This window comes from Boleophthalmus pectinirostris, unplaced genomic scaffold (genome assembly GCF_026225935.1).
Source record: "Boleophthalmus pectinirostris isolate CB_2022bp ecotype Guang Dong unplaced genomic scaffold, ASM2622593v1 HiC_scaffold_18, whole genome shotgun sequence".
Taxonomy (NCBI): Eukaryota; Metazoa; Chordata; class Actinopteri; order Gobiiformes; family Gobiidae; genus Boleophthalmus; species Boleophthalmus pectinirostris.
Genome location: NW_026571133.1, coordinates 22,243,941 through 22,255,047, shown reverse-complemented (window position 1 = coordinate 22,255,047; position 11,107 = coordinate 22,243,941). Strand labels below are relative to the sequence as shown.

At 38.4% G+C, this 11,107-nt stretch overlaps 2 protein-coding genes across 2 annotated transcripts in view; both read right to left on the bottom strand.

The window, feature by feature from the left end:
• Positions 1-592: 592 nt before the first annotated feature.
• On the bottom strand, positions 593-3,100 carry wnt16 (wingless-type MMTV integration site family, member 16). The gene is made up of 4 exons (XM_020926751.2): positions 2,916-3,100; positions 1,836-2,062; positions 1,257-1,546; positions 593-1,136 (listed from the first exon to the last, which is right to left on the bottom strand). Exons 1-4 carry the CDS (start codon positions 3,005-3,007, stop codon positions 681-683), a joined length of 1,065 nt encoding a protein of 354 aa, XP_020782410.1. The 5' UTR covers positions 3,008-3,100; the 3' UTR covers positions 593-680.
• A 284-nt stretch (positions 3,101-3,384) lies between these two features.
• Positions 3,385-11,107, bottom strand: part of cped1 (cadherin-like and PC-esterase domain containing 1) — a 20,881-nt gene continuing 13,158 nt past the window's right edge. The window contains exons 2-21 of the mRNA XM_055154118.1: positions 10,898-11,072; positions 10,193-10,287; positions 10,034-10,118; positions 9,737-9,806; positions 9,511-9,655; positions 9,254-9,387; positions 9,083-9,155; positions 8,416-8,562; positions 8,221-8,325; positions 8,046-8,137; positions 7,889-7,959; positions 7,631-7,817; positions 7,389-7,554; positions 5,820-5,919; positions 5,603-5,739; positions 5,293-5,513; positions 5,106-5,207; positions 4,951-5,038; positions 4,727-4,873; positions 3,385-4,645 (exon numbers count right to left, since the gene is read on the bottom strand). Of these exons, the coding sequence (XP_055010093.1) occupies positions 4,445-4,645; positions 4,727-4,873; positions 4,951-5,038; positions 5,106-5,207; positions 5,293-5,513; positions 5,603-5,739; positions 5,820-5,919; positions 7,389-7,554; positions 7,631-7,817; positions 7,889-7,959; positions 8,046-8,137; positions 8,221-8,325; positions 8,416-8,562; positions 9,083-9,155; positions 9,254-9,387; positions 9,511-9,655; positions 9,737-9,806; positions 10,034-10,118; positions 10,193-10,287; positions 10,898-11,072 (2,541 nt within the window). The 3' untranslated portion in view covers positions 3,385-4,444. The remainder of the gene's footprint in view (positions 4,646-4,726; positions 4,874-4,950; positions 5,039-5,105; positions 5,208-5,292; positions 5,514-5,602; positions 5,740-5,819; positions 5,920-7,388; positions 7,555-7,630; positions 7,818-7,888; positions 7,960-8,045; positions 8,138-8,220; positions 8,326-8,415; positions 8,563-9,082; positions 9,156-9,253; positions 9,388-9,510; positions 9,656-9,736; positions 9,807-10,033; positions 10,119-10,192; positions 10,288-10,897; positions 11,073-11,107) is intronic.

Sequence of the window (11,107 nt, the reverse complement as noted above, 5' to 3'; positions counted from 1 at the left end):
ACACACCTGGAGATGTGTTTTGTTTGATTCACTTACATTTAATCCTTCATTTTCAGTCCAGATACATAACTCTTATTCAAGAGCTTAAATGATGCATTGCAAATGCATTCACCATCATATGACCCATTATATAGCAGTGATAATTTCAGCATCCAAATGGTCTACGTATTACTAAAAACTAGCAGCTATTGTTTTTAACCTTAGTGAAACAGCCTTACACCAGTCAGTACATTCTCTACAGCAACAATTTAGCAATTGTGTTACGCAGAAAAAGGACTGTTCTACTTAGACCTGTTTTTCACACATACATATTATACTAAGCAGTAAAATGTGAAAACATAAAATTAATGATACATAATATATAACTTCAGAACAAAACAGCTGTGGACATAAATAAAATTAAAAAAAATACTGTATAAAATACAAATCTATATTATTTGATCCAAAATGAAAGTTTATTGCACATATCAAATGATCTCTTTAAATTAGTATGTTAAGTATTTTAAAGTAAAACAGGAAAAATATATTTGCTTAAGTTTTACACATACCATAAGGATACAGATATCCTATTTTCTTTGAGATACATGGGAAGTGGGTGGTACTGTATGCGGTACATCAGTTTTCTTCATGGTGTCTATTTGATATTTACAGGAGTCTGTATATACAGTGGGATGACTCTCTCATTTACAAGTGTGCATGTCATTCATGCTTTCACAGCGCCTGCAGCGCACATAGCAACACCACACAAACTTGCACTCACAGCGCTCCACATTGCGCACCACGTGGGTGTTGTATCCTCTGCCACAGCACAACAGATTACATCCATCAGGCCCGTGGGAGCTGCGGTTACAGCGGCGCCCCCTGGTGCCAGCCACACCCAAGTGCTGGTCCTCCAGACAGTAGTTAGGAGACTTGTTCATGTAAATGAGTTTGTGTTTGTCCACGGTAACATCACGCTCCTTCCACTTCCATTTTTTCTTAAATCTATCCAAAACATGAACACTCCGTTCATAGCGTTCTTTCAAGTACATTCCGACTCGGCCAAAAGGTGCCATAGTTCTCCAACAGGTCTTTACAGCACAGGATCCAGACACTCCATGACAGCGGCAGTCAGTCGACATTGTTCTTTCAATGGCCTGATACATAGACACACATGTCAATGGCTTGTCTTTCATTTTAAATAGATTAAATAATCTGTCCTTCTTTAACATCATCATAGTTAATATATAATAGTTTTAAGGAGACATCTGTCTGACCTGTCTTCCAGCCTCGCTGTTGTGTTGGTTCATGGTCAGCAGAGTGTATCCTTTGGGGAGCAGAGACATGTTCTTGGAGGTGCTGTCCATAAACATGCGGCTGAACCAGGTGCCGTACTGGATGTGGTCAGAGCAGCCGCCCCAGTGCCAGCCCTGTGCTGCCGACGCCGTGCCCTTCAGTCGGGCGTCACAGCCACACTCGGTCATGTTGCCCTGACTACAGGAGCGGGTCACGGCATGCACCAGCCCCGCTGCCATCACTGCATAGATGAATGCAGTCTCTTTGGTTCCTTTGGCAAAATAATAAAACATATAGAAAAAAAATAAAGCCACATTCAGATCATAACAAGTCCATTTAAGCCGTTTGTCTCATTCATGAGACAAACTGCTTTTGTAAAAATGTCTCATTCAGATGGACCTAATATCTTGATTTAAATCATCATGTGCTCAGAAAAAAAAAACATGATTTGATCAAAAAGCTCCTATTTACACAATTGTTTCAAGTTGTTTTGTAAGCATTTCTGATGATTCAGGCTATTTTAAGCATATTTATCCATGTTTTTATAACACTGCCCTCACCGCTGGTTAATTCATGTCCAAACAGAGATGGCTGGTCGTTGATGGAACAGTTCCATCGCTCGTGTTTAAACTGACTTTGGCACTCAGAGAGAGCCAGACGAGCCCCATCCTGGATGCTGGGCAACAGGAATGACTTTTTCCGGCACAAATCCTTCTGTTTGGGACTGAATGGTAAGTTAGCACAGCCAGTCTTCTCTGGTACTCCCGCCGTGCTCACGCCAAGCCACCTGTAGGGGACAGACAGCAATGGTTTTGCTTAATAATTAAAGTTTTCTTTTCAACAGGCTCACAAAAAAGAAAAAACAAAACAAAACTGGACACTTAAAACTGTCTTCCACTTAAAAAAAAAAGTCTACCCTTTGTCCACTTAAAATATACAGCTTAATTGTTCAAATTATACTTTATATTTTTATGTAAATATTTTATTCAGGGAATTTTCTCTTGTTCAGCGATCTTACTTTGAGATTTGAATTGCATCTAGTATTTTTTGTACTACAGAAGATATGATATAGGCGTTTCATTTAGTTTGATTATCAACCTGTTTGAAATAACTGCAGTAATTTAAATAAGTTCAACCCAATTTACTTATGAAATCCAAAAATTAAAAAAGAAATGGACAGAAAAAAACCTTATATGCCATCATCACATATGGAGGACTGATTACCAAAAATGATTAAAAATAAATAAATACATACATACATAACGGGTCTATTATTTATCTTATTACCTTTTTAATAGGCTATGCTATGCCATAACCTCTCCTGGGTGAAATCGCTGTAGCTTAAAATACATAAATACATACCTAAATTAACTTTTTCATTTTTGATCGTTCAGAAACCTTACTGAAAACTGAGTGATTGGTGAAGCATCGGGTTATCATCCTGGTTCTATTCAAACTCAATCTAGTTAGCGTTTTTATAACTAAGTAAATAGGCCTATTTATACGACATACGCATATCCGCGTAAGTACTGTATATTTGATAACTGCAGTCTATCCCTTTCACGACTAAACGATTGTAGGATTAAAATGTTCCTGTCAGAAGCTTTTGAGGTTTTTCTACATTTAACAGAGTCACTTACATCCAGTTGGCTCTGGTGCCCAGCGGACACAGGGAGACCAGCAGCAGGGTCAAAGTGCACACGCGGCGGACTCCACAGCTCCGTCTCTCCATGTCCTCATTCACCTGAACCGTCCCGTCTGTCCATGAGCTGCGCCCTAAGTCTCGTGCTCAGTGCCCTTTCTCCTGCCCTTTACTAATGCCCCAGTTACGTCCAAACTTCAAGTATCTTCTGAAATTTTTCCACCGATGCGCGGCTCTACCAAACAGCGAGCTATTGGTCACAATTACTGCTGACGTCAGAGACGGAGGCTAATTGGACGAAACCATCTAAGGCTTGAATCTATAAAATAATATTAATTTAAAAAAAAACCTATGACATTTAGACTACATTAAAATAATAATATTGCTTTCATTCTACTGGAGAAATTTTATATCGCAGCCTTGAAACCTATGGGACTTACATTATAGAAAAAGGAAGCCATTTATTTTATTATTATTATTATTATTATTTTTATTACAAAATATTTCAGCAGAATGTCCATCTATACATCTGGTATACTGCAACTTTATTTTTACTACATCTTTATGTTATACATTCAATAAAAATATACAATTTGTGTAGGATTAAAATACAAGCATTGTCAAAATGTATGGTTATAAGACATTTTCTACAACCATATATTACAGCTGCATAGTAGCCTTATAATACAGTAATCATGAGGTAAATATAATTTGGCAGTAAATTGTATTTCAGGTTAAAGCAATGAGCAACACATAAAAAAAAACAAAAAAAAAACACATTTATATTTTAATCTTAAAGAAACAATTTCTTTTTTGGTCCATCATGAGGTGGCAAACAAACACTGAAAATGCCATCAACTGTTGCTACAAAGAGGAATACAAAGAAGAAGGCACAGAACTGATCATTTTAGCCAATGTGTTTACCAATGCATTGACTCATACTCACATCAGTAAATTTATAATCTTAAGATTCTTATAAATATGTTTGGCACAAACTAGTTCTAACTTAAAGCTACAAGAAAATACACATAATAACTAAGGTACAAAGCTACAAATAAAGGACAACACTGAAATAGAGAAACACTAAGTTGTAGTGTATGGATGAATAGAAAGAGACATTTTACAGTGAGCATAAATATTAAGGATCAATGTGCAGCTGATGTGCTATAGTCACACATATGTGCAAAGTAGCCAATATACTTTATACTTTAATTCTCATTACAAAAAGTACATAGAACAAAACACAAGAATGTGAAATGTAGTGCACTCTTACCCACCTACTACTGCGTTAAGGGTGTTAGGCAAGGTAATAGGAGGCTACTGAAGAATTTGGTCAATGTAAAAATACAATATGCATTTTAATGGAAAATATTTATGTTTCACAGTGTCAGCTGGAGTGTTTGGAAATTTCAGTTCACTTCTGATACCTGAAATTAAAATTAGTTAGTAGTTCTCTGCTGCTGTCCTTTTGCCCTTTCTCACCTGTTCTGTTTCTATTCCTCACTGCTCATATTTGAGCTCTGTCGATCAGGTGTTTATGTCAGGGCAGAGGCGGCTCAGCAGGATCTCAGAGTACACCTGGTTCACTGGTCCTTTCACTTTGTAGGACAATGATTTTGACCTGTGGTCCCAGGCCACAGCTGTATTTGGGCCAGCTCCGGCAGACCTAGTCTTGTTGTCTTTTGTTTTTAAGTCAAACGAGGTCTTGGAGGACACACGTTTCTCCACCTATGCACGAAAATGGCGTGTAATAAAAGTAATACGTGAAGCAATTTTTGTCTAAAAAGATAAAATCTTGGAAGATTGTACCTCATGAAAATGACAGGCACATCTTCCCTGTAGAAACTCTTTGTATCGTCCCATTGTGATGCTAAATGTATCAATTACTTCAAAACCATACTTCTTTGCTATACTGATGAGGTTCTGGTTCTCCATGTAGAGGTCTTGGATCTCTCTCTATAAACAACAACATTAATCTTAAAATGTTAACATTTTCAAAAACAACAAGAGACATTTAGATACCAAAGTCACACCAGTTTCAGTGATCTGACCCCATCGACAAGTAGGTGGAATCCCATCCCCAAAGACTTGACCACCACCAGGATGTTGTTTAGGCCCTTTCTGTGTAAACAATAGCACTAGCATCTTCAGCCTTCACAAAGATTATTTTTGGTAAATCTAAACTCACCTCTTAAGAGTTTCTCTGATCACTCTCAGATGTTTGGTGTTCAACCACTGGACTCCGCCCACAACCAGAACTGTCTGTTTGGAGTTCAACAGCGGTCTGGACCTTAAGAAATGTTCACAGTAGTAATTTAATAAACAATTATAAAGTATATAGTATGGTTAATTTAAAATGTAGTGTTGTTTTGCACCTGTCCAACAGCTTCTCCAGTGATTCTGTGAATGTGGGTCTTTGATTTGCCTCCAACCAGAATTGAGGAAAATATGAGTAGCTGATGAGTGTCTGTCCTCCATTTAAGTTATTATAGATCAATGTGTCATGAGCTTTTTCCCAGTCCTTCAGACTGGTGTTCACACGCTCCATCAAGAAATACATCATCCCTCGATTTGTAGAATCCCCAATGAACAGTAGCTGAAAAGTATTGCATGATATAAACAGATGTATAAGTAAGGATAGTTAAGTTCAAACAAAGTGATGACTTACTGATCACATGATCTCACCTTTCTGTCAGCCATACATTTCTGCAGCTGAAGATGGTCTATTAATGGGTAATAACAGTTATCTGGCTGCCAGACAATCTCCCTCCAATCACAAGTCCTGTTGTCCAAGCAGCTGAGACAGGGCACCACCCATCGCCCTGAAATTGTAAGTGTTGTATTATATTATTTTCCAAAATGATTTTACTCTAACTGAAAAGACAACAAAAGTGAGAGTAACCTGGCTTGTCCCCAGACCTGCAGGGCTGGGGAGGGTTCTGAGACTTGTTAAAAGGCTCCAAACCACAGGACCGATCGGGCTGAACCAACAGACTGCACTCCTGAAACCAGGACAGGTCAGTGACTAAATGCTAAACAGTTCAGAAGACTAAATATGATTTTAAGCTGTTTTTATTAAACAAACTAGTTCTGTTGCATTGATTACGTTCAGATTTCTTCCATGATTTGCACTGAGACCTATTTTTCTTTCATCCCTTCATGTATTCTTTATTCTTGTGCCTCTATTGGTCAAGAGGCAAAGGTCAAATAAACTCTTCTTGCACAGCAAAGAGGCCCCATGGGAGCCGCCACGTCTGGCCCAGAGTTCAGACGCATTTTCTTCCTCTGGTGCTGCTGCGGGGGTTTCTGCAGGACAACATCACATTCTGCACAGCCCCGTCGCACATCGCAACAAAGTGCCACAAGAAAACTTAACAGGGATTTTCTTGTTCGTACCTGAGCTCAGTGTACCTGCTCAAACAACTGCCGCCTCGTCACCTGCACACATCAGCGGCGAGAACTAAATGCTCGCGCTGCCTTTCATCCTGATGCAATGAGTCTAAAGAGAGCTCAGCGCCACAGAGACGCGCTCCAGTGTGTACTGACGACATCAGTCAACAAGAGCCAGGAATTTTACAAAAATTTTAAACATTCTGACAGCTATTTAATAAACATTTTTTTCTCTGTTAAAATATGACCAAGAAGTGCAAATAAATTATGATTGATTTAAAAGTGTAACTAGTCTGCCTTTGAGCTGAAGAGGAAGTCTTCCCAGTTTGACAATAACTACTGTATGTGTGTGAGTGTGAGAAAACTAACAACATTAGTTTATATATGTAAATAGCAAATCATTATTACATATTTTTTTTACATACCAAGGTCTTGCACATGATAACAAATCAGTTACATGAGATTGATTTCATATGGTAAATAGTTACATTTTTATATAGTGCCACCATCAAGGCACTCAAAGAAATTTAAAACAAGGAACACCCGTTCACACACCAGTGTACGCAGAGACTGGGGGGAAGGTGGGTTAACTGTCATGCCCAAGGACACAATGACAGCATTAATTTGTGGGAGCTGAAATCGTACCACCAACCTGTGGATCAGTGGATTTGACCGCTCAACCAATGATATTTTGTTACGCCGAGAGCGGGATTTGAACCACCAACCTTTGGATCTGATGCTATACCAAGTGAGCTACTGCCGCCCCTAGATATCAAATATCATCTGATTTAAGAACATTTACAATTGTATTTTCCTTTTTTTTAATAGGATATTGTGGCCAAATCCTGTTTTTTTTTTAGTTTTACTGGTTTTGATTTTATCTGCAGATATATTGGATACTTTACTATCAATTAAAGTTTGAAATTCAATTTTGAGGTGAGAAAATTACATTTTCCATTAATTGTAATAGAAAAGTAAACTAACATTTCTACTCTGGAGATTCCAAATTGTTGCTCTACAGTAAGTCTATTAAAAACAAAGTAATTCATTTTATCAATCAATCAAACTTTGTATGAGGTACCTGCGTGAAGCTGCACATCACATGATCTCCAAACATCGGCAGACTTGGGCGACTCTCTCTGAACACATGCAGAGTGTAGATCGCCATGACAACCTCAGATTCTCCTCCATCCGTCAACAGGATACTGATTCTGCTTTGACCGAGGCCAATGGGGAGGTTTGCCATGCTTAAGGTTTAAAAGCACAGACGTAATTTTATAATAATGATTGGTAAAGTTACTTAGATATTACTATTAGTCTTACCTAGGGCCATGGTGCTCATCTAGGTGAATACGGCAGTTTGAGCTAAGGGGCTCGGGACGAATTCGGATCATTACAGTGTCAAAGGGCACTTCAACACGGTACTCCTTCACCCGGGGGTCAAATGGAGGGGTCATAGAGAGAGGAGGGTCTGTGTAGATCTGTCTGAGCTGGGAGTCTGCACACTTGGCTTAAATAGAAAACAGGAAAGCTTTGAGTATGAGCTACTATTCAAGTAATAATCAAAGAACATTAAGTTACCAATAACATTTTCTTTGCTTAAAAAGTTATGTGAGTGTCCAGTACTGGCTAATGATAGTTCCTTGGCAGTTCTATAAAAAAGAAAAAGACAAAAATTATATCAGTAATTCAAACAACTTATTTTCTTCTTTTCATAGACTCATAGTTTCATGCTTACCTGTGGTTATAGTAACAGGCAGTTTTGACAAAGAGGTCATCAATGACACCATAAGGGATAGAAGAGGAGCAGAGAGTGGTGTTGGGATGTAGCTAAACAGCAAGAATAAGAATATGGTTAATACAGGATGGGACTTTTAAAATATTGTGTCTGTTATATTACATCTGTTTTATACCAGTTGAAAAGGTCCAGGTAATTTCATTTGCTCATAGAACTGCAGTAGAAGTAATTGATCGTCTTCAGAGAGACTCACACCAAGGATTGTTGTATAACCATTACCCTGACAAAGAACAAGTCAATATGTTTTGCAGAATGATAGTACAATGGTAAATAAATGACTGTTGATCAGGCGGTCAGAATTAGAAGTTACCTCTTTACTGACAGCATTGGTCACAGAAGATAATATAGTTTGTGATTTTAGCAGAAAGTGAAGCATGTCCTCTAGCATCAGGTCTCTAGTAATCTTCTGATCAAAGGTTTTGTCATTAAGTGCTGGAAATGTCCAGTCAGTATCCACCTAGAGACAAAGAGGCATGGACTCAGTGCCCTCTGGTGGTCATTGATTTAAATGAACCCTAAATACCACAAATATGACTGGGCTCTAACCTTTGGCCTCTGACTGACTTTGGCACAGGTGTGCTGCAGGTGTGTTTGTGAGTCTGTATGTGCTAATAAGCTTTAGTTACAGCCGCTTCACTGATCAAACAAGAGCAAACACTGAGCTCTTTATTCATTTTCATTATGTTGAGACGTGCCACACAAATTACATAATAACATGTTCTTCAGTTTGCTTTTAGAAGATTGTATTGTGGTACGGTACTTTATTAGTTACAATATAACGGCATGGACCAAAGAGAAAATATGCTTCCCATACTACCTAGATTTACTCTTATATCCCAAAAACGTAAACAGCAGTATAGTAGACAAACCACTGGATGCCATGGGGTTTAGCTCCATATTGTGTTAGGTCTACCTGAGAGAACATGTTCTTGAGTACATCATACATTATTTTATAAGACTGAAAAATTGTCCATTACCTGGATGATAGTGGGTGTAAGAGAAGTATTAAAAAGCAGAGTAAACGTGAGCAGTTGGTAACAAAGGAGGCACCTACAAAAAACAAACAAAAAAAAAAAACATTATTAAGAAAACTGAAAAAACACTAATGTGATATTTGAACAATCATCTGAAAGCCTGAAAAATAGTACCTTTCTATTGTTTGGTCTTTCTCGTAGGTGGATGCTGCTGCCTGCAAAACATCTCCAATAATTCTCTTTATGTGCCCAATCATGTCTTGATAAGAAGCTGGATAGCCCAAAACCTCAGGCCTAAGGTTTTCCAACTGTGAGAAAGGCAGAATGTAAATCAACCAGCAGAGGGCAGTAAAGATTGTTTAAAATGGTCAAAAGGAAATATTTTTTAAAAGTAAAACAATACAAGAATTTATTTATAACCAGAAGAGTACCCGGTTTGGTTGCCCCCTCTCCCCATTGGTTGACAATACAATGCTGTTATGCAGAAAGGAAGTCAGTGGCTCGAATGAAGTGACCAGGATGTAAACATTTACCACAGCACCAGGGGCCTGAGGTGGTGCTATGGGTTTGGTCAAACTGAAAACAGAGAAATGAATGAATTGCCTTTGTAACATATAAGAACCATATAACATAATGTAGTGTGTTGGAGCAGCTCACCTGGTGGCTCCAGTAGACCCTTGGTCCTGGGTAGAAGCACAAGAGTAGAACCTCATGGGAATTTTTGAATCTATTAAAATATATAAAGAAAGAAAGAAAAATCTAACTTGTATTATGTTGTTCAGGTATCAAAGGTAGTTAGTGTAGTTTAGTTTTTCATAGTACTGATGTGTTTAGACTTTTAGTTGAAGTGTATTAATGTGCATTTTTATTGCAGAGAAAGAGAACAATACAGGTAACAAATACAGTCTTCAGAATTTCATAGTTACAGAAGAAAGACATGTTTTTATAATGTACCTGCCAATGCTTTGTGAGTAAACATGTGACATAGCCCACTGCCTGCATCAGAAAAAGCCTTCATCATCTTTGGAAGAAGATTCACCTGAAGGTTCCGACAGAGGAGCACTGTGAGGACCACCACATGAGGTTGACTAAAATGTGTGGACAGAGTCTTACCCTCTGGTGACCCTGGAGCTGAGAGAAAGGCACTCTCCTCAGGCAGCTGGTTTCTGAGGAGCTAAGGCACAGCAGCAGGTTCACCCCACTCATACCTAAAAAGACAAAACGTAATAAATCACAAATGTCATTGCAGTTTCTCTTTTTTTTTCTTCTTAGAAAAAATGTGAACTCTGATTTCATAAGACCTGAGTTATGAAAACAGCCCCAAGGAGGCGCCAGTGTTATGAAATGTGTGCACATGTGGTAGTGATTGTGGAACAGCAGGAAATGTTCTGGTTGTGTTTTTTGGCTGAGACACCCTAAAACTATATACAGCTGCAATTCACGTAGATTTAAAAACACATCTCATTGTAGCTGACCGGAAGTCTCCACCCTTAAACTAAACACACACACAACTTCCTGTCACCGATTAGAAACAAAAATAAAGCTCCTGTGCCCTCAAAACTACTAATTTTCACAATATTTCTAGAGTCCTATTTAAAATAACACTGCATAATATTCCCCAAGGAGACAGATAAGTTTCATGCCATATTGTGTAATATTATAGCCAAAGGAAGAGCATTTCAGATAAGCACGTGAAGAGTCAAATGTGTAAAGATATAATGCAATGGACACATTGTTTTCTTTGTGTTTTGTTCTTTAATTGAAGGTTTTACTAGCAATTACACTCAACTATGATATACAACCATACAGTAATAGTACCTTGCTTTGGTCTGAGTTGGCTACTGGTCTCAGCATATCTGGAGAGCTGGATGTCAAACCCCATCTGCTGAAGCACTCGCTTGTACAACTGGACCTCTGTATCTGTGATGACATGTTGACCCGTCAGAACCAAAGCCTTCTGACGCTGGGTCCCCCAGTCTGATACTTGCTGGACCTATAGAAGAGCGTGCATGGTCAGGCTGAAACTCA